General features: G+C 39.1%; 1 protein-coding gene across 14 annotated transcripts in view; it reads right to left on the bottom strand.

Annotated features, from left to right (window-relative positions):
- TGFBR3 (transforming growth factor beta receptor 3) overlaps window positions 1-24,098 on the bottom strand; it is a 199,962-nt gene that overhangs the window by 68,784 nt on the left and 107,080 nt on the right. For all 14 annotated transcript variants that reach the window (XM_082383857.1, XM_082383859.1, XM_082383853.1 and 11 more), the window contains one exon: window positions 6,137-6,274. In XM_082383857.1, coding sequence (XP_082239983.1) covers window positions 6,137-6,274 — 138 coding nt within the window. The remainder of the gene's footprint in view (window positions 1-6,136; window positions 6,275-24,098) is intronic.

Here is a 24,098-nt window from a genome sequence, read left to right as displayed (position 1 = left end):
GTAGACCTTTTAGGAGAGAGTGCTTAGGTTTGTAATACAAATAAAGCAAGATTTTTTTAAATAAAAATCATGGAATAAAGTAAAATGATTTTAAAGTTTGGTTCACTGATTTTACAACATCACTTTTGAAAAGAATGCTGCAGCAAGTTTTTTTTCTAAGAGCTTTATTGAGATATAATTCAACCTTATTATAATTCTATTATATAAACTACATAAACATGATTATATATTATAATTCATCCTTATAATTCACTTTATTGAGACATCATAATATTCCTCCTTTTAAACTGTACAATTCAGTGTTTTTAGTGTATTCACAATTGTGGTAATAATCACCACTACCTAATTTCACAAAATTTTTATCACTCCCCCCGCCCCCACCCGAAGAAACTTCATACCGTTAGTAGTCATTTCCCATCTTCCCCTCCCACTATCCTTTGCCAACTACTGATCTACTTTCCATCTCTATGGATTTGCCTGTTTTGGAAATGGAAATGGAATCATACACTATGTGGCCTTTTGCATCTGGCTTCTTTTATTTATGTTTTCAAGGTCCGTCCATGTTTCGGTATGTATCATACTTCATTCCTTTTAATGGCCAAATAAAATTCTATTGTATGGATATACCACTTTTTTATCTGTTCGTCAGTTGATGGACATTTAGGTTGTTTGCACTTTTTTATTATTATGAATAATGCTGTTATGAACATTTGTGGACAAGTTTTTCTATGCACATATGTTTTGCCCAATTGTCTTCCAAAGCACCATTTTACCTTCCCACCAGCAAAGTATGAGAGTTCCAATTCCCCTATATCCCCAACACCACTTGTTCTTATCTGCCTTTTTTATTATAGCCACCTAGTGGGTGTGAAGTGGATTCTCACTGTGGTTTTAAATTTGCATTTTCCTAATGACTAATGATTTTGAGCATCTTTTCATGTGTTTATTGGCCATTTGTGTTTTTTCTCTGGAGAAATGTCTATTCAAATTGTAGCATGTTTTTAAAGACAATCTGGTACTGTGGCTCTTCCTAATCTTTTTTTAGCAACCTCAAGTTAAAAGTTCAGACGTCTATTACACAGTTGAGCTACCATACTTCTTCTTTGATGCAGAAATAATTGCATAAATAAAAATAAGCTTAGATGATCCTTCTAAGAGAGTTTTACTTGTAGTTTCAACATGACAGACTGAGAGAGTAGGATTATTTTTATTTCTGATTGCTCTGAAGGATAACTCTAACCTACCCAATTTTCTCTGGGCTATCCCTACACCCTGCAAAAGAAAACCTGTGAGGCTGTGAGAACTCCACTGCGCGCATGCGCGCCTGTGTATATGTGTGTGTGTGTGTGACATACTCAAAGATCCACTACTTCACACTCAGCCTGAGATAACCACTCTCATCCATTCCCATTTCCTGGGTAACCAGAACAACCAGATAAAGGAACTGCACTTGCAGAGGAAACTCAATCCCACTTTCTCCCTACATGACACACTCCCTCTTGCCTGCACTGTGGAATCAAGAGAAGGACTAAAAAGATGTGACAGTAGAAAACAGATACCTTTTTCAGACGGTATTAAAATATCATGTTTTCAGTCACCCTCGTGGGTGGCTGAGACATTTTGAGTAACACAAGGTCCTGCTAACTAATTATGAAAGGTTTCCTTTTTTAAATTGGGCAGTTATAATAATGCAGACATGACAACTTAAAAGGTTCACCCTGATAGATGAGTAGATGCCATTACTAGAACTTTTCTCACAACCCTACTTAAAAATAATTATAATAACTGTTGGGAATTCCCTGGTGGTCCAGTGGTTAAGACTGTGTGCTTTCACTGCTGAGGATGCGGGTTCAATCCCTGGTTGGGGAACTAAGATCCCACAAGCTGCGCGGCACAGCCAAAAATTTTTAAAAATTTTTTAAAATAACTGTTAAAGTATTGTAACTCTACACAGAAAGTAAAGACAGCTTTAGGACAGTAATGCAAATCCTTCAGCAATATATAAAGGAGGAAGCAAGGACATACACATCTTCGACTGAGAGTCAGGGGACCCACCCTCTCTCCTCAGCTCCCTTAAGCTCTCCAGGTAACCTTGGAAAAAACACTGATGGAAATGGCTAAGCCTCAGTTTCCAAAGATTCCATGGGCCTTCCGAAGTGTTTGGATGAAACACTTTATGTAAAATAATTTAGTTATCTTATCCCTAACCTTCAACTCTTAACTACAATAAATGGATAAGTGAAACACACCACTGATTTTCTATCCAGATCCCTCTGCTGCAATGGCTGTCAAGTCATTCATTTCAAGTTACAGAGACCAAGGGAAGAGCTTGCCTTGCCTTCTTTCTTTCAGCACAGTCTCTATTAGGGAGAGCTGCCCAGCTTGTGAGAGAACTTGTATCACTCGTCGTCTAACGATCTGAGAACCTGAATGAACAACAGATGCTCCACCATCTCTTCCAGGCCATGAGGGAATGCACAGAGAGAGAAAACCATTTTCCCTAAAGAAGGCCTGCTGGACAGCAAGGCAGAGTTCATGTGTCCCACAACTTAAATCCTTGACTTCTCCCAGTGCTGCCTCCCTTGTGTTGGTAATTTGAGATTTATCACTTGATCTACAATCTCCTTACATGGCATAAACTCCAAATAGGGTTGATGTTCAATTGTTTACTAAAACCGTCTCCCGTGGTTCATTGTTAGTGCGCCTTAAGCTGATGGCCAAGAAGCAGTTCTTACAGATATTAAACAAAATTAAAGCAAATAAATAATAACTAGGAGTAAGATACTTTCCCTTAAAAGTCACAGAGAGGCAGTTTGAAGAAAGAATCCAGAAAGTGATCAGTACAACTATGATATATGTGGCCCACACTTTTCATCTGGACCTACAGCCCGGAGAAATGGGAACTCCTTTCAATCTGGGGTCGGCCAAGCTAGACATTTCATAATTAGAAATGTAAATTCAACATCCTTCCCAAGTGTTCTTTACTATGACTAATAATAAATAGCAACAAAAATGGTAGGTAATGTTTATGAAATTATCAGTGCCAGGTCCCATACTAAATGTTTTACATGTAATCTCACTTAATCAAGAAAACAACCTCATGATGTAGGGACTATTATCATCCCCATATTACAACTGAGGAAAGTCAGGCTTAGAGAAATTAAATACTTTTCCCAGGTTCTGCCTGGATTCAAACCAGGGTAGGCAAAGCCTTTGCTCATAACCTCTCTATAACCTGCCCAATGTGGTAGCCACTAGCCTCTCATAGCTATCGAGCTTCCGAAATGACTAGTGTGCTTAAGGAATTGTATTTCTGATTTTAGTTAATTTAAAAAAAATTCTAATATTTATTTATTTATTTATTTAGGCTGCGCTGGGTCTTAGTTGCGGCACACAGGATCTTCGTTGCAGCATGTTTAGTGGCAGCATGCAGGATCTTTAGGTGGCATGGGGACTCTTAGTTGTGGCATGCATGTGGGATCTAGTACCCCGACCAGGAATGTAACCCGGGCCCCCTGTACTGGGAGGCCCACTGGACCACCAGGGAAGTCCTCTGATTTTAGTTAATTTAAATTTAAATAGCTACACACAGCTAGTACCTACAGTATTGGACGGTGCAGCTCTGCACGATAATGGCTAAATGAGCATATGACTTTATAATCATGGCCCTTAGTCTTACTATCACAAATGCCTTTAATTACAGGAGATTGACAATGCTTATAAGTATGAAGGGAGCCAGTTTAGCATAAGAGCTTGTAGAGTTAAGTCCTATATGGGTTTGAGCCTCAACTCTGCCAGTAATTAGCCAAGTGATTTGGGTCACTACTTAACCTCTCTAAATCTTAGTTCCTCATCTGTGAATGCATCTGTAAAATGGAGTTAATCATCACAGGGTTATTATGAGAATTAAATAAGATAAAGTATTAGAGCACTTATGCAATACCTGGAATGTACTGAGTGCTAAATAAATGTGCTGATAATAGTAATAACAACTAATTCTGACTTTTGGACTTTTAAATTTAGAAGTAATGAGAGTTTCAATTCTCAGAAAAGGCTATAATTTATTAGTAACTCTTATCTTGTAAATGTACTTTTGAGTTTAAAAAAGTTTTATTTTGAAAATAATTCACATTTACCAAGTTGCAAATATAGTACAAAGACTCATGTACACTCTTTAACTAGATTCCCCAGTTTTCAACACCTTGCCATATTTGCTTTATTATTCTATCTACACATTAATTTTTTTCTGAATTATTTGGCCCTTTAACCCTTAATGCTTAAGTGTATTATGTTTCCTAAGAAGGATATTCTCTTATATAAGAAAAGTGCAATTATTAAATCTATGAAATATAACATTGATACAATACTTTAATCTATAGGCTCAATTCCAATTTCTCCTATTGTCCCTATAATGTCCCTTATAGCAAGGGTGCCACTCCCTAACCAGGGATCACATGTGTCTTTTTAGCCTCCTTCAATCTGGAATGGCTCCCCAGGCTTTCTTTGTCTTTCATGACTAACATTTTTGCAGAGTACGGGCCAAGTTATTTTTTTTTATTTTTTATTTTTTTAAAGAAATTCACGTTCATTTATTTATTTATTTATTTATTTATTAATGACTGTGTTGAGTCTTCGTTTCTGTGTGAGGGCTTTCTCCAGTTGTGGCAAGTGGGGGCCACTCTTCATCGCGGTGCGCGGGCCTCTCACCATCGCGGCCTCTCTTGTTGCGGAGCACAGGCTCCAGACGCGCAGGCTCAGTAATTGTGGCTCATGGGCCCAGCTGCTCCGCGGCATGTGGGATCTTCCCAGACCAGGGCTCGAACCCGTGTCCCCTGCATTGGCAGGCAGATTCTCAACCACTGCGCCACCAGGGAAGCCCTGGGCCAAGTTATTTTATTGAATGTTACCCAATTTAGTTTTCTCCAGTGTTTCCTTATGATTAGACTCAGATCATATGCATTTTTGGCTAGAATAATAATTAATTTAAGACCACGTAAATATACTGTTCCTCAAACTCCCTCCACCACCACTAGATCTAGTATCTGTTGATGACTCTTGCCTAATCAACTTTTACTGTGATGGTTACCAATTGATGATTTTCTAACTCCATCATTCATTCTATATCAATTGATTGGTAATCTTCTATAAAGGGGAGCTTTCCCTTCTCTCCTTTTTACTCATTTATCTATCTACTTTTTAACTGTATTGACTATGGATTCTTACCTTATTCAATGGGGACCTTTGAGTTAAAAGTACTCTTCAAATATAAGTGACAAGAAACTACAGAACTGAATTAAGAATCATTAATTAGGCAAAATGTATTCATTGTGCAAGACGAAGACTATTAACTGAGGCCTCTTCTTGTTTTGATTGCTTGTAGGCAAGAGAGGTTTAAGAGTCCAAGGCTCTGCAGTTGAGGACACCAGCACGTAGCTCCAGCAATAGACAATGTGAGTTATCACTGTGAAGTGCACTGTTGCTCATCATCAGACATGATATCATACCCCAAATATTCTATCCAAACAACCCATCAATTTCTCCACAACTAGCAAACTTGAATGTTCTGGCAAACTCAAAAGGACATGATTTACAAATAGTAGGTAATATTTGGATCCTTCCACAAGAGCTGGGTTCCAGCTTTTTTATAAAATACAAATGTTTTCATTTTGGAGCTCACTGTGTTACTTTCTCAACAAACAGATCCTCATATCAGAAATTAGGCCTGTGTTATACACAAATAAAATGGGTTTGTGCGTATTTATTTTGCGGTCAGAGACCACACACCTAATGGCTACTTATGATATTTACATTGCTCCTGGTACTATGGGGATGGGGAGAGGCGGTCTCAGAGCTGAGACCAAAGCTCAGGCCACACAAAGTATGACTGCAGATCCTGCTCTATCGTGCAAGAGAGACCGGACTCTCCATCCACAGAAGAGGGCATGTGAATGGTATTTGTTTTCTGTGAATGCTTATCGATGCCATCCAAATATCACTAACAGCAAAATCCAAACTTAATACACTGTGGACTCTGGTATTATTTCGATGAAATAAGCCTTTTAAAAAGCCTTGCAAAATTTTAGGGTCATTATATCCTTATGCTAAGGATCACTTTGGGAGGGTTTCAAACACTTACCAAGAAAAGTCTGGAGACGCCAATTGCAAGTCTCTCTGTCTTCAGATGCCAAACCAGGGGCTGTGGGGAGTTGAGCAGGAACACGACAGGCTTGTGGTGAATGTAGACTGAGGAGATGGGATTCAGGTGCAGAGTAACCTAGGAAGAAACAAAGAGAAGTCTTAGCACTGGCTTTCCATTAAAATCACTTGGCACAGAATCTGGAAGTCTTTTTCACAGTTCACCATTAACAGAAACAAGCTATAAGCTAGTTCAGATTCTGTGGATTAGATATATTAGGTTGAACTAGATGATACTGCCAATATTTGACCATTTTTTAACTATAAAAAATAGCTATATCGTGTGGTTCAACCCACACTAATTTCAACCAAAACATGAATCAGCTCCTAGTAATGGCAGAATACAAATAAACAGAACACTTTTTTTTTCAAAGTTGGCAAAGGCAAAATAAAGGTTACCTTCCCTCAGGACTACCTTATCCTTCAAGTCAAATGACCAAGTTCAAAATTGGAGTACAGAATCAATCACCTGGGGGCATGTCATCCCTCTGGATCACCAAAGAAATGACTTTGTTCTCTTCCAGGTAAACTCCAACCTCTCTCTATAAAGTTAAGTGAGTTCTGCCAAAGAAAAGTGCCGAAAGCTAAGGGAAAGGGGCTGCCAAGGGGAGCTGCCAGTGCTTTCATCATCCCAGCTATTAGCTCGAAGGGATTTTCCAAAGAAATGAAGCATAGAGAACACACAGAATAAAAACTGATTGTACACAGTCCCGAGCCAAAAAAAGAAAAAACAGGGAAGAAAACCATGAGTCTGGATAGGAAAACTGTGGCCAGTTTTGATAGCAGATCAAGGACTACTGTAGGTTACACTGTCATCATTAGCATCATCCAAAAGCACCTGTGAGGATATCTGGAAACAGTGGGTTCAGCAACATCCTCCCAGAGCACATCACCCAAGGTCAGTCAACACACACATAGAAAAGCAAAAGGATGAATAAAGAAATACTGAACAGATGCTTTCATATAAGCATGTCTCACACTGGCTTTCTGTACAGAGGGGTGAGGCAAGACCCAAGAATCACGTATTTAAACAAACTGAACTCACCAAAGAGCACCATAGAGTGATAAGAGAGGGAAAGAACAAAAAAGGACTTTAGCTAAAAGGACACAGACTGAGTGATACACTGGGAATGATCGTACATCTCAGCCATAATCCTTATGAGGATTAAATGGTCTAGATCTATGATCTGAATCTATACAATCATCAGGGGTAGAGCACTCAAAGCTGGATTACTTTGCTTGATATCTTCCCAGTGGCTGCTGACTCACTCTGATCTCAATGTATCTCTGCCTTTCATTGTAGAGACTGCTTATGACACCAGTGTCACTTACTACAGTGTACTCTCAAGTCACTGATAATAAGGCACTAAACTTAACTTTCTATATCCATGCTTTAGCGCACGATAGGCACTCAGTAAATGCCAACTGGATGTTTGTCTCTACTTTTCAAGGCCACAAAAGTACCTTATTCTATGAATAATTAGCACTATGGTATATAATACCATCTCATTCATTTGCTACTGAGTGTATGTGTCTTAATTTTCAAAATAGACTGCAAATACTCAGTAGGCAAAGGTATGTCTTACGTTTAATACTCTGCTTGATATAGAGTAGATAATTTTTTAATGATGGATTTATCACAACAAATTCATAAATTTATGTTACCTAAAAAGTTTTTTTAAAATCTGATTAATAGGCTCAAAGGAATTTAGTTAGCTAATTTACCAAAAAGTGAAAAAACACATGAGCAAGACTCCAACTGTTGTAAGCTGGGAGTCATTTTAATATTGGCATAAGCATAGTACTAAAAGCAGAGTACTAATGAACAATGATGTCAAGTACAGCTACAGCAAATTAACATGTTCTTTTATTGTACAGAATCTACCTCACAGCATTTTGGAGATGCCGTCCACATCTAGAAATAATCAGACTGATCACCACTATAAACAGGAGAGGCTGTAGAAACAGAGCAGGGGCAGAGGTTCATACTGCAGCATTAACTAAACAGAGAGAGGCACACTACAGAAAGCATACACTATGGAGAGTGAAGAAAGGAGAGATGAAATCATTACTTGTCCAGGAGTACTTGAAAATTGCAAAGAAACACTCTGTCACTTATAGTATGTGAAAAGTTTCCAGATTTATTCTTTCCAAAACTGTTTATTGAGCACAAAGAATAGCAATGTATACCCACAGAGGGCACATCAACTCTTTTTTGGATGATTTTCTTTGCAGCCCTCAGGCATATGATTCTTCTTGGAGCTCACAGATAAAATAGTAATAAATATATATCTCAAATGAACAAGAATTAAAAAAAAAAAACCTTAGGAAATGAAAAGAAAAATATGTATGAGACACATATTGGTGCTCAAGTCCAAAATGTTCCAGATGGTCAAAAGTGTTGAGGCCTGGCTCATACCATCAAGGAAAGATTTCTAGGAGCCATGGCTCTCTGAGCTTTCCTGGAATCGGTTCCCTCTTCAATATGTGGCAGTGTCTGGCCAAGATGAATCCCCGACTCTGGCACATGGGGCCCAGGCAAAGCCCCAAAAACCATTTGGCAAAGAAGAATTGACATGACGATTGGGAAATTAAAAGAAAAATACTCAATACTTTTTTAAAAAGATCATTTGGCAGGAACAGAGAGTCCCCCAAGCACCTGCTCACCTAATCCCTCAGCAACCTTCCTCCACTTGAATAAATCTTGCTGAAGGGAAGCTAGAGGACAACCAAAAACAACCAACAAAAGAACGAAGGTAGAAAAGGCCCCGGAAATGTGGGGAGAAAATACCCATAATAGCTCTTAAAGAATTCCTGGCTAAGGTGCCTAATTTCTCTCAGGCTGAAAAAAAGAAGAAGTGGGGCGGGGCGGGGGGGGGGGGGGGCGGAAAAAGAAGAGAAGAAGAAGAAAAAAAAAGAAGGAAAAAATAAAGAAAATCCTCTTTAGAACCAATTATAGATCAGGATAGGCTATAGTTACAAAGGTAAGAGCATTCTGCTGAAGTTTTTTTCCCCTGGGTAAACTGTCCAGTGATCATGGTCTGAAGACCAGAGGTGAGACAGACTGTAGCAAAGAAATAGCCCGTGGAGAAGTGATACAAAGAGTATTCAGTAATTTCCAACTTGAAAATCCAAACAATAGTTTAAAGAGTTGACTCTCAACCCTATGTCAAATTTACGCATAAAAATAAGGGTCATCACTTAGTCCATGGGCAAAACTGAACCCACGTAGCTGTGAAGCTAATGGAGCGAAAGGGATTGCATCTCAAATGAGGAAACAGTGACTAGTCTCTAAATTAGTGGCTTCTTTCTTCACCTTTGGGAGTCATAGAGCACTTGAGAACTTAAGGCAAGTTATGAACGCCGCCCCCCAAACACACCAAAAAACCCCATATGCACATAAATCTTTCTGACCATGTCAGGGAAATACATCCATTGCAGGGCCCATAAACCCCAGGTTAAGTAACCATTAACCCAGGTTAAAGAATCCATTATAGAAGAGTAGGAAAATTCTAATGACAGAATCAGAAACAAAATTATTCCCTGTAATTAAACTAGAAATTACACCTCTAGTCTTAAGATATCATCCCCTCAGGGAAAGAACATGATAGATGACAACTCAGAACTAAAAAATTTTCACATGCAGTTTCTGGGGTTTCAGTGACTTCTTGAAACCATACTTTGACCATATAGTGGTCCATAAAGTCCTGTCCAAGAATTCCAGCTTTAATCACGTTTGTCTCAAACAGTGCTGAATGTTCAGTCTTCCTAATGTCGTGAGAAAATACAAGTAAATCTGATCTGTCACATCCCAGATGTAGACACTGTTCCTCATGCACTGCTGACCCCTCCCCCAAATAAAGAAAAGCTAATTGGTCTAATCTGTTCCATGACATCTACTTATATTAGGTCTTCTGAGGCTATCTGTGCACTTCAATAAACTACTAGATGCAATTAATGTAGTTCTCCTATTTTACAAAGAAATTCAAAGTAAATCTTTTTTGAGTACTCTTCTGGGGAATCTGAACACAGTTGTAACAAAAGTCAAGGCCAACTCTCAGGTGCATAAAGCCTCTGAGTGGAAAGACAACCTTCCTATCTCCCATTTAGGAAGCATGTCCCTGCCCACATTATCACCAGAAAACAACAGGGAGAGTTTTCTCTGGACCCTTGTTTGGGTGAAGACTCTCAGCTCTCCAAAGATTATCTCTGATAAGCAAAAACTATACACTGTAGCAAACTCAGTAAATCACTTTATCTAAATGAATTATGTACTTTCTTACAGAAAAGAAAAGAAAAAAAACACCCTACTCCCTTGATGGAAAGATGCCATATGAAAATTGTTTTGAATTTCCCAGGATTCATGGTAGAGATGCAAGATATTTCTACCACAGTGACTTCAAAATTTTCTTATTAGTTAGATCCCCTACTCCTGGGGTTTGTTAAAACAAGCAAAAGAAAAGCGAGCGAAACAACTGATACAAGAGTCTAACAGTTGTCTAATTTTGCTAACGTGTCAGTGAATTTCCAGCTCAACATTTCTGATTCTTGTAAGAGCCCCTACGGACCCATGAAATGGTGAAGTCATCCAAAACACTACCAGAGGGACTCCTGTTCTCTAAAACCAGACCAAATACTGCTCTGAAATGGATGATCCAATAATCAGTTTACATGAAGACAGATAAGAGAAGCACTCCAGCACTGTGTCTATAAACAAGACCCATAAACTCCCACCCTGGTGTGTGTATAGTCATATCTATGCCCTCTTCAGAGGTAAGCAGACATCCATTTAGCAACAGTGTTCGCAGTAACTGAAAACATCCTAAATCTGGGTCCCACAGCACTCATAATTTACACAGCCGAACAGTGAGACATGAACCTACTTCAGGACACTAGGGTAACCACAGCAGAACTCAAATTTCACTTACATTTGGGCAAAATGACTTTTAGGAACTCAAATCTGGCCCAGATGCATCTGAAATACACAACCAATTGCTGGGAGTGGGGAACAGTAGTTAGTTAGTTGCTTTGCAGTGTTTTAAAGTGTATTCCAGTCTGAGGAACCCCTACAGCTGACATTTTATTTACCACTGCTTGTCTTTTGCCATCTGGGAATTGGTATAAAAAGATTCCCTTAAAATATTCTTAGAGGGGTGGATTCGGAACTTTAAAAAATTTCCATATGATTTTATTTTTACATTTCTCTGAATTTCTAGAACATCAGTTAGCATCAAATTCAAGGAATCTCAACCCCCATAAGTGTCTCTACGTTACCCGGGAAGTCAGCTGACCATTCACCCTGGTCTCAGCAGCATTAAGGTCAAAGACTTCACTGCTATGACAAATGATATCAAGTTCCTGCCCAATGGTTTTTTCTTGAAACACTTAACATGATGAGAGGGACAAAGCCGGTCAATTCCAAAACTAATTCCTCCTCCCCTCAACAAGGACAGGATTCAGGATTCCCTGGGAACCTCTGAAAATAATCTAATAAAACCATAAAATAGGGGAAAAAAGCCCTAAAATGAAAGACTGAAATATAATGCAGAAATAAGTCTGCCCTCTCTGCTCTATATTTTGAATGCCCTGGAAAAATACTCGGAACTAAATTTGGGTTGGGGGTTGAGGGACAAGAGCTCATATAAACAGAAGAGTATTTCTGAAACTACAGGTCATGACCCTCTAAAGGAGTCCTGGGAGAGTTGCAAGGGGATTCCAGGGACCCTGGCCCTGCCTTCCCAGAGTAGCCCACTGCCCAGTCACTGTGGGGAAGGGAGGCCGAGAAAGGGGAGACCCCAGGTGTGGGTATGTTCTGAGGTACAGATGCTGCTAATGGCAAGTCTGGGAACACCGACAAGCACTTTCCCATTGTCCTGGAGCATTAAGCTTCTGCCATCTGAAAATGGGACTGTCTGTCTCAGTAACACACCACGGCCCTTCAGGCCTGTAGCCTGCGGCACCCTCCCGCCAGCCGCTGGACTGACATGTGTGTCCAGCTCAAAATGCAGCCTCCAGGGAAATCTTCCCTGTCCTGCAGGCAGACTTGGGTCCAACGCCGCTCCCACAGACCACACTCCTGTTTCTACCTTCACATGGCACGGCAATGATCTGGTCAGATGTTTGCCATTGACTCCCCGCCTTACACTGTGAAATCCTCAGGGCATTCTTCAAGGGCAGAAACTAAGTCACACTCATTTCTGCATCCTTGGGCCTAGCACAGGGCTAGACATCTAGTAAGGAGGCAACAAGTTTTCTGAAAGATGAATAAAAGGAAGCACCAATAACAGTTATTCATGAAATGTGACTCAAGTAATGGTTACGGAGTCATATGGTTGCACTTTCCTGGCCATAAAGTGATGGGGAGATGCATCTAGTAAAGAGAACATTAACTTCACTATCAAGTTCTACTTGAACTTTAAAACACAGTTAAGAAAAGCAAACAGATTCCAACTCGAGCTTCCAAAACAAATGGTAGGGGCTGCCTGTGTGTCGGACAGAATTCTGAGGCCACGCCCAGGCTTTGTGAGAATAAACGCCCTGATTATCATCCTCTGTTGTGTGTATAGGCCAGGGCAGAGCACCAGCTATGCCATTTAGGGGAATCACACTAGGCGAACAAAGAAAACAGAATGTTTTTATTTATTATCTTTTACAGTTATGCAAATACAAATATGTGAAACGTGAAGAAAACTTTGGAGCATGTTTACCTTCTCAGGGGTAGATGACAAGGATAAAATTTTGACCAAATATTCTACTATCTTTTACAGGCATAGAATTTTAAATGATTTTCATTCAGGCAATGAAGTGTGTTAGAAACTGAACTTCTAGACAAATTGAAGGAACTCAATATTGGCAAATTGACCAATGTGAAAAAGAAGTTTGCTTTTATTTTTTCATATTCCTTTGTCACACTTGATAAACAGATCGATTCCAAACACTTTATTATTGTTTCGAACACTAACAGATAATCAAAACTCCATATAATATGTACCGTGTCAATTTATTTCCTCTCAATGTCTACTTTTTACTATGGGCTTGAAATTGTTTTTGCTACCTGTTTAGTGAGCCAGTCCTTTGACATGTATATGTCTATAATAATAGGATGTCAGGATGGCCTGCTTGTCAGTACTACGGTAAACAGAACTGTGTAATAAAGAGAATCATGGGGTGACCAGTAGAAGCTAATTTAAAAGGTAGGCATAGCAAGAACCCAATTCCCACATGATCTGAGTACTGGATTAATCATTTCCATCTGCCAGTTGTAGTTACGGATCTCAATAAAGATTGCTGCCTGTGCACCATCTTAAAGTTAGCGAATGCACCAGTGTTCAGGTAGTGATTAAATTTAATTTGATGCTCTAAGCATCAAAAGATGGCATTTGGATTCCCCTGGGTTAGTACATTAACCTGAAGCTGGTAAGGAATTCTGAATGGGCACACAGTGTTAGCTTTCTAGAACAAAAGAGAAATCTAGACAGGAGTAATTACTGAGATATGGATGTTCAAAAACACTACACTTGGAATTGTTGTTGTTAGTAGGAATAGTGGTGCCAACAGTAGTGACAGCCATCATCTCCCAAAGAAAGACAATAAGCAGACCCATGGGTTCATCTACTGGATTAAGACTCGCTACTCTCATCAAGAGATGCTTTGCATAATTATCTAGTTATTCTCATTTTAAAGATGAAGAAATTGGTGCTTAGAGATAAATAATTTATCCAAAGGTATATGGCTAGAAAGTGGCAATGTTAAGAATAGAATGAACGTCTCTCATTCATAAGAATATTCATATTCTATTCATAAGAACAGAATGAATGTCTGACTCTTCCTTTCTCCCTACCTTCCCACCCCACTCTTAATCTTGGGTGTAGGCCATAGGGCATAGGGGTTGATGGGGAGCTGCTCTACAGAAGTAAGAGGCAGGAACTATTTTGCTTCTGGAAAAGAGGGAAAGATAAAGAAGAAAGGAAGGGGACTGAGTTGTAAGCAAGACGACAGGAGGCCGGCACAAGCCGAGAGGTCGGTGAAACTCCACAGGGATGGGTCAACAAGTATTTTTATGAATAGTGATGTCTACAGGGCAGCTAAAGTTGTCTGAATTGCTTTGATGTGAGTTCCCCTCTATCTCCTCAACAAAAACTCTAATAATGCTTACTGTTCTCATGAACGAAGGCACTATGGAACTCAAGATAGTGTTGGTTGCATTTCAAATCCAAGTGAATCAAGTGTAGCTCAGCCATGTAACATCTAGAGTTATAAACCCAGGAAGTGGAGAGGGCCACAAGAATGCTAAGGCTCTGGCAATCTGGAGAAATATACCCTCCTCTGGATTTCTTCATGCCACGGAATTAGCAGAGGTGTGAGCCAATCATTCCTTGAGCTCCAGGGCCTCCCAGTTGATATGTGGATTAGACCAAATCACTCTCTAAGGAAACTAAGTTCTGATCACAGTAGCATTGGGAATAATGTGAAGTCTGGTTTCCTTTGAAAGCTCTAACAAAAACAACTCCTGAAATTCACAGTACCAGTCCCCTAAGAGTATTCTGGTCTCATCCAGCCAGGTTATAATTTTAAGTGGAAATGTTTTAAGAGGAACTATAGTTTCAACACTACATGGCCTATCTGGAGAAAGGGAGAACAAATAACCCGGAGGTCAAAGGTGGGAGAACATGTTATCTATCTGTGTTTTGGGAACATTTTTCCTGAAAAAGCATTATTTTCTTTGATCAAATGTTCTATTATCTCTTAGAGGCACAGAATTTTAAATGCTTTTAATTCAGGCAATGAACTGTGTCAGAACAGCCTAATGCACAATACAGCAAATGCAGTTTGCAGTGTTTACATTAGAGTTCAGTACTGTTGCCTATTTTCCTCCTCAGAATCAGTTCTCCTTAAGCCCTGCAATGAGTTTTCAGGGTAAGAGCTATGATCACAGAAAGCAGAGGGAAAGTTGCCAAAATATGCATACAGAACGTGGCATGCTGTAGTTGATAAGTGTCTAAGATGGGATCATATCTTCCTAAAGCCAGTATTGAAGGGTTTAAATTTCCTATTTTCTTCAGGCAGAATTAAAAGTAGTTCAATACATTTGTTCTAACTGGAAAGGGACAAAGCTACAGTAAAGAGGTGGACACCTGGTAACAAATTCATTATAGTTACATTATACCCTTAAAAACCTTTCAGCACTTAATTAATAACCTCAAGGAAAAAGGAAAATAAAAAGTAAAAAAAAGAAAGAAGCAAAAGACTAAGTTGTAAGAAGTCTGAACAACATTCCTTATTTAGATCAAGAATGAACCTCTTGACATTTATTTACAAGTAAATCAGAATTGAGTGTCATAGCAGGGACAAGGAATAGATTTCACCTCAGAATGAAACAAGTGCAAATTCTAACACAAACCAGGACTTCCCTGGTGGTACAGTGGTTAAGAATCCGCCTGCCAATGCAGGGGACACGTGTTCGAGCCCTGGTCCAGGAAGATCCCACATGCCGTGGAGCAACTAAGCCCGTGCACCACAACTCGTAAGCCTGTGCTCTAGAGCCCACAAGCCACAACTACTGAGCCCACGTGCCACAACTACTGAAGCCCGCGCGCCTAGAGCCCGTGCTCTGCAACGAGAAGCCACAGCAATGAGAAGCTTGCACACCACAACGAAGAGTAGCCCCCGCTCGCCACAACTAGAGAAAGCCCGCACGCAGCAACGAAGACCCAACGCAGGCAATCAATCAATCAATCAATCAATCAATAAAATTCAAACACAAACCATTTGATTTTCAAGTCATATAACTTATACACAGTCATTCGTTTCCCAATAATGAAGATACTGTAATTCTGTCAACACCATACACGTAGTCAGCAAATTTAAACCCTGGTGAATCAAGTCATAATACTGGGAATTAGTGAATGTGCAGAGCAACAGAAAGGGGAACAATATCGGTTCATTTCTAAGTGAATAATTAAAACTGCTTTCCCTATTTGACATTAGGAAATATGAGGCTCTGCCTTAATATTCATAAATATTAGTTGTCTTAACTTTTTATACAGTCTCATTTTTTTATACGTAAAATGACTTTTAAAAAAGCTTATAATCTCTGAATTTTACTCAGTATGTTAAACATGGAATGCACAGCTGGAGCGCTTGTATTTAAACAGAGTTTGAAAGTACTACAAAGGCTTAGTTTCCCAGCAAACAGAGAAAGTACAAGCTACTCTTCCATAATACATCTCCAAAGAAATGTTCTAATCCTGACCAAAGTCTGGAAGGTCCTAAAAGATATCAAAATAAGATAGCTTAAGCTCTATTTCATAATTCAGGGAAGACCCAAATGCCTATTAAGTCAACAGCCACTAGTCTTCTACTTCTCAATTGCAGCAAAACTACTATAGTCTACCATTCTGTCTTTGACTCGTCCTTTGAAAATACCATTAATAAGCAGTAAACTGAGCCAAAATGGGAAAAGCAGAAGGTGTGGGGGTGTTGCATTACAAAACATTCAGGCTCAGATTATAAATTTAAATATTCCAAAATTACCAGGATCTTGTAGCTAATAATGAAGATTCTCTGCCATTCATGATATTTGGCCAGAAATAAGAAATCTGACTCACAATGACAAATCTCTCTATAAAAATATGATCTGAAATAAGCAAAATGTGGTATATCCATACAATGGAATATTATTCGACAATAAAAAGAGTAAAGCACTGACACATACTACAACATAGATGAAACCTTGAAAACGTTATGTGAAGTGCAAAAAGCCAGACACAAAACGCCACATGTTGTATGATTACATGTATATGAAATGTCCAGAGCAGGCAAATCCACAGAGACAGAAAGTAGTTTCCAGGGCTGGGACTGACTGCTATTTGGTATGAAGTTTGTTTTTGGAGTGACAAAAATGTTCTGGAACAAAACAGTGGTGATGGTTGCACTACATTGTGAATCTACAAATGTCACTGAACTGTACGCTTTAAAATGGCTAAAATGGTAAATATTATGTGTTTTTTACCACACACCAAAAAAAATGTGATTTGAACTTTCATACAGGATGAACCTGACCAAGTCTTGAGTTTCAAATCTTATCTAGAAAGAGCTTCATGTGACAGTACAAGGAACTCAGAGTATCTTAGAAGTCTGAAGGGTCACATCAATCCTCAGGCTTTCAGATCTAAGGTGATCAAAGCTAAGGCACACACTAAGCTAGCTTAGGACAGTAACTATGTTTCCTGTGCATGTTTTTCATTTATTCAAACAACATAAATTAAGTCCTATGATGTGCCAGGCATCATGCCAATTACTGGCAACAGAAACATGAGTAAGATGCAGCCTATCTTTCCCCAGTGTGCTCACCACAGTCCAGAGGAAGACAGACACGTGAAGAGAATACAACACCAAGACTGAGATATGTCCAGGGTGTGTGGGGAGAGAAGATGTCAAGGGTCGGGAGAGGCAATAGCAGCTTGGCTGGGCGGGGCTCCCAAGCAGGACAAATCAGACATAAACTTCTCTGAAAGAAACAGGCAAAATCTGTCAACATGATCAGTTTTCTTGTTTCTTCCAATCCTTCCCAATTTTCTGAACGACTTGGATTGGCTGGACGAGCACTTGCCAGAGATATTTTAGAAACAAAATTCACAAACAAGGAATAAATAAAATAAATAAATAAACTGAACTGGACGACCACAAAGACCCCCTCTGATCCTAGAATCTAGGGATTCCATGACCTCATTACTGAATACTCTTCTTAAGACTTTCAGAATCACTTCACCCACTTCCTATTTCATTTACTCTCTATAGAAGTTTGCTAAATTTGTTTTTTAAAGTCCATATATTTAGTAAGCAATACAGTAAAATACTTGAGAGTACTTCTCAACAGTAATTATTTCAAAAGAAAATGATACTAGGATAAAGCAAACCTATTAGGGAAGTGATGACAGTTCTTTAGTATCTCATAAAGAGTTCAGAATACTATCCTGGTAGGTTCAGGTCACATCTGTCCATGTCTTGGTATATTTGAGTCTGTGGGAGCTTGTTGTCTCTTGCTTTTAAGCCCAGATTCTAAAATTAGAACTAGCTTTGAACAAGCCATTATTCTTCATAAGATATTAAATCTCCTCTAACCTTAAAAGAGATTAAGAGCAATCACATAGGATAGTTGAGAAGGCTAAATAATTTACATTATGACAAATATAATTCTTTGTGAACTCTAACGTGTGAGGGAAATGTTATTATTCTCTGAAAGAAAGATGATGAAAAGTTAAATTTTTCAGAACCATTTTCGAGGGATAATATTCTAAAATAACTTTGTTTTTAAAATAGAGAAACCTGATAAAGTCACCATCAGATTCCACATTCTTAAGCAAACAAACTTTTCAACCAGAGTTAACAAGTAGCTAAACTCTATGATTTTTGTTTCTTTTTTCTATTAATTATCCACTTACTATGGAAGGTTCCCAGTCAGCCCTGAGAAATAAAGCATGATGTGCAAAGTAGGTATCGTCCCTTTTAGAACAGTGGATGACCAGATGTTTCATGGGGAGGAGGGGGTCTGACATTAGCCTCAAGCTAAACTTAAGAATGCCTTTGCATCTAACAGACTACCTTTATGGCTTAAAATGAGACCCATAAAGTGAAATATGACTAATCAGCAATGCATAATGATTGAGAGCATGGACACTTGCACCAAACTCCCTGTGTTCAATTCCAGCTCTATTAATTCCTTAGCTGTATGACCTTGGGCAAATTGCTTGACCTCTCTGTGCTGCTATTTCTTCACCTAAAAAACAGAATAGTGCCTACTTTTTAGAGTTATTACGAGGAATAAATAAGCTAATACTTGTAAAGCACTAGTAACATGCTTGCCCCATAGTTAAAAATCATGTCTTAGTTACAGACAGGCCCTCAACATATCTCAGGAACTTTGCACAGTCATCACCTGAGGCATCATGGGAACTTCTTCCTATAAAGATGGATCTCCCAGGCCTTCTCAAACCCTTTCCTTCTTGTAAAGTGCTCTCCATTGTTACCCTGGAACCCACTCCTGCCAGTGCTGTTTACAAATTGGACATCCTGCTCTTCTGTGGTTTGGAAATCCTCAAGAGCAAACTATATGCAACTATATGTAAACTCATCAAATGAGACCTCTCAATTCTGTTTAGAAAGAGGTAGAGGTATGTACTAACATACTGAATTTAACTACAGTTTCATATTTTCACCTGGGATCAATTTTGTCCACCTCACAGAAAAATACCACACTCTTTAAGAAGGCTTCGTGTCATCAGTGCCCTTGAAGGCAGAAGGAAGCTCTTCCCAGTGGATGCTCCTGACCTATGTCCAGTTGACCTTCTTATAGCATCTAGCACCTGCTGCCTTGTATTAATTTAACATGCACATTATCTGAGGGGAGGGAGTGGGACTTGTCTTCTTATCATCTTAGAGCCTAGTCTAATACCTGGCACTTAGAAGGTACTACATAATATATAATGATGAATGAATGAATGAATGAATCAATAAACACATTTTAGAGCATAATTTAATTTCTTCCAAGATCTACATTTTTTTCCAAGTTGGCCAGTGTCTCCTGTAATCCAATCCTTTGGGTCATTCTGCCTTCCTTCCTAAATTACAGTTTGACCTACTGGTTAAGAGCTCTGACCTACTGGTCAGAGCCAGTTGGACTCTCAGCTCGCCACTTACCAGCCTTAGGGCCTTGAGCATGTTAAGACTCTATGGGCATCAGTTTCATCCATTGTAACATGGGGATAATACTTGTGCTTATTCCATCAAATGTCAAAGGATTAAACATGCCATATGCGTAAAACACTTAGAACAGTGACTGGCACATACAGTAAGTGCTCTTTCTTTTTTTTTTTTAAATTTATTATTTATTTATTTATTTTTGGCTGCGTTGCGTCATTATTGCTGCGGGCTTTCTCTAGTTGCGGCGCACAGGCTTCTCATTGTGGTGGCTTCTCTTGCTGCAGAGCACGGGCTGTAGGCGCAGGGGCTTCAGTAGTTGTGGCTCAGGGGTTCTACAGCGCAGGCTCAGTAGTTGTGGCGCACAGGCTTAGTTGCTCCGCGGGATGTGGGATCTTCCTGGACCAGGGCTCGAACCCGTGTCCCCTGCATTGGCAGGCGGATTCTTAACCACTCCGCCACCAGGGAAGTCCCAGTAAGTGTTCTTTAAGTGTTCACTATTATTACTTCTACCCTCTAAAATCATGGCAATTTTTCTCCATTCCCTTGGTTCCTATGGAAGGAAGGTTTTGTCTTTATTGTTCTCCACTGAAGTTTAAAGTCAAAACATTTCTTTCTCACTGTTCCCTAAACATCAAACTGCTGACATCCTTAGACTCAGCCCGCCTCTCTTCCTAAACCAGCTTCTCCTGTCTGGGCACACACAAGCCCCATTAAGCTTCTCCTTTGCCACCACTTTCTTCCCCACCTGGCAACTCTACAAACTTCATCAGTCATCCTCCCAAAGCTCTTACTCGTATCATTATCATGACCAACAACATTTCGATGGCTCACTAAACTCTGGCTTCAGCCGGACTTGGAGATACTTCAAAGTCCCCATATGATTTGGGAGAAGGATAGGGGAGCTATTTGTTTTGAAATACAACATGTACTGAATGAGATGTCCTGTTTCCACATATTTGTTTACGCTGACACAAATCAACCACTCTCAGACTTGCTACGGAGCTTGGTGAAGACCTCCACCGGATACAATACCAAAAAGGTTGAGACAGCTGCAAAGGTTTCTGTTTCCCTGGAGATGGAGTTTCATGGAAGACTAAGAATCACCACAGCAACCAGACTACAAAAACAGTCCGTGGGCTTCAGCCCCATAACTCTGGTAAAGCAATTTGTACTGCGTGAAAGGCTGGGGCACAGAAGTTGAAAAATGATCAAAGTAAACACTTCTCTTCGAGCACCATTTTGTTGTGCTGATTTCAAGGCATCAAGTCACAGCATCAAAGTTCTGTTATGAAAGATGCACATCAAGTGCCAAGGTTTTGCTAGGCTGAACTAACTGCTCTGGTGCGAAGGTCTAGAGATAAATTCATAGCACATTTTCCAAAACAACCATTTCAAATTTGCTCTAAGAGCAGACCAGGGTAAAAATGTATGCCATTATATCAAGTTACCCTGCCCATGCTAGAACAGCTGTTGATCCCAACCCTGGATTTAAAAAAAAAAAGAGAGAGAGAGAGAAAGAGAGAAGGTGATTTTTCTGATAAAATCTTAAACAGACTTTATTCCATACTGACCTTACCTGGACTAATTCCTATAAATTTAAGGAAAAATTATCTAAACCTTATTTAACACTAAGGGAGAAAATGACCTGTTCTAGGGTCTCTGATCTACTACCATCAATCTACGCTATAATTTAAATAGCAAATAAGAAACTATATAAGAATAAGAATATAGTATATTATATCTGTACCACATAGAAGCAGCAACTACAGAGTATTTCTTCATGGATTTATAAAAGCCTTCAATTTTTATTAACATGATTAAAGTTAATTATTAACTATGTTTATGATAGCTTTAATATACAGAACATTTTTATTTTAAGGAACTCAAAGTGATACACCTGCGTAGCCTTACAGCATCCTCAAAAGTTAGGTAAGAAAAATATACCATTATTCCCATTAGCAATAATTTATGGAAGAAATTCTCAGAACCTCAATTATATTGGTAGTACACAATGCATTAATAAAAAAAAAAATTTATTGGTAGGGAGAAATCTGAAACTCGGATTACCCTGAATAGAACATTTAGAAATTTGATTAGAACAATGTGATGTGTACACACACATCACATTCCTCTTCTCTAGATGCATCCCACGTGTAGTGCTGCTTCCTGAATCTATCGTGAAGAGGAGGTCCACTTGCACAAGTTCTGGGGTTTGAGCGAGATGCTCAGATGTAAATCTGTCCAGGGGAGCAGAAAGGGGGCGCTGTTGCTAGGCCCTGAGAGTGAAAGGGCAGAACAGGCAGAACTAAGGGGAGAGGGCAGGAAGGAGGGCAGGGAGAGCCTCGAGAGAAATGTCAAGACAGGAAAGGCAGCGTGAGTAGGTCTGGGGAACATTTAATTCAGATGGAGCTGAGGAAATATACAAAAGAATATAGAGAAATAAAGTTGGAAAGGTAGACTGGGGCCAGATCTCAATGGGCCGTGAAACCCAAGCTTAACTAATCAGTGAAGGCAATTGAAAGAATAGCATGTAATATAATTCACTGAGATGTGACCATGGCTTGCCTCCTGATAAATAATGGGTACGTCAACTTCTGGCATATCAAGTATGACTTAGTTAATCACATTAGTACATTAATTTATTAAATCCCCTTCAATCACTTCACTTTTTTGCCCAACAGAATATATGTCAGTAATAGAAAATTCTTTTAATCCCATTTTGTACAGGATCCCATTCCAAGTATTATACGGTATCATTATTAAGGAATTACCAAGGAGTATCTCGCAAGGGGAGAAAATTAAATCTTAATCCTCAACCCCAAGTCTCCCAGACCTGAGGAGTTTGTTCCCTGGCTTTGTCCCCAGCTCACAGGACCTCAATAAACACTTGTTGAGTTTGGGATATATTTTAACCACAAAAAATGAATAAACCAGGCAACTACTATGAGTTACTAGCCTTGAGCATTTTTACAAGGAATAACTCACGGGCCTGGTAATTCAGTCCTGATTATAATATTCTATGCAAAAATCTTTAAATCCCACCCTTAGTTCTCTACTGTCTAAGAAATGAACCAGCTCATTTGCTTCCTCTACTTTACTACCCTTAAAGTGAAAACACGTCTCCATTCTCCACCCTAGGAATGTCTTCTTGAGATGCCCTCCTAAATCCTGGCAAGACCTAACAATAAGTTTCCAATATTTCCAGTACACACCTGAAACAAATTTGGGTCATAATCTCTCATACAGTATTCTTTTCACAAGAGAAAGCAAGTAAACGGTTGGTTAGCAATTTTGGAATGAAGATGAGATTGTCTGATTTACAGAAAATGATTTATTGTCTGCCCTTGGGGGGAAGTTAATTACACTTGCCTGAGAAACAGAGAAAAGTAACTTTCATTATAAACCACAAACACTGGTGCTTCCCAAACTTGTCTTTTTCCTAGTGTAAGATTCTGGACATATCACTCATTTAAGGAAAAAAAGTTCTGCCTAAGAACTTTGGGATTCAGTTTCCCCATAAATGAAGGGGCTAAACCAAAGCCTACCGTTCTTTGAGCAACTGGTGGAGTCAGTAACAGTCTTCAAGGCAGATCCCTAGGAATAGACATAGCTGATGAAAAAGAATGGGCTGATGTGACTGAGTCATCAACTCACAAATGCCAGGTCACACTAAATGATTTGTGTACTCAATTAAAAGGAAAGATTGACAAAAGTTTAGTTGAACCTGCCAAAGTGAATGCAAGAGATTAAAATAGAAGATTTTTCTTCCTTTAAGAAGTGAAAATACTCCAAAATGAATTTATCAAACTCTTCAGACCAATGTGAGCATTTTTAGAGAATTTCGTTCTTTTCTTTTCTTTTTTTTCCACTTTAACTCTGGGTCAGTGTATGCCCTATAGTCTTTTATGCTTGGCAGAAGCAAAATAAATCATAAAATACTCAAGGCTAATCCTAAAGGTAGATCAAGATTTACAGGGTCTTTTAAAATAGGTAGCGTTGACAAGATTATAGTCCTAAAACAAGTTAATTTATTTGGTTTTGTTAATTTCTTTTAGATATACTTTTGAATAAGAGACCTGCATGATTTATACTGAATTTCAGGAAGACTGGCAGATTTTTCTATTTTCTATCTTTCCAATAAATCAAAATATGATTTAAAAATAAAGGAGTCAACGCAAACATTATTACACTGTCAGGTTCTA

This window comes from Balaenoptera borealis (genome assembly GCF_965194805.1).
Source record: "Balaenoptera borealis genome assembly, chromosome: 1".
NCBI classification, from domain to species: domain Eukaryota; kingdom Metazoa; phylum Chordata; class Mammalia; order Artiodactyla; family Balaenopteridae; genus Balaenoptera; species Balaenoptera borealis.
This window is presented reverse-complemented; position numbering and strand designations above follow the sequence as displayed.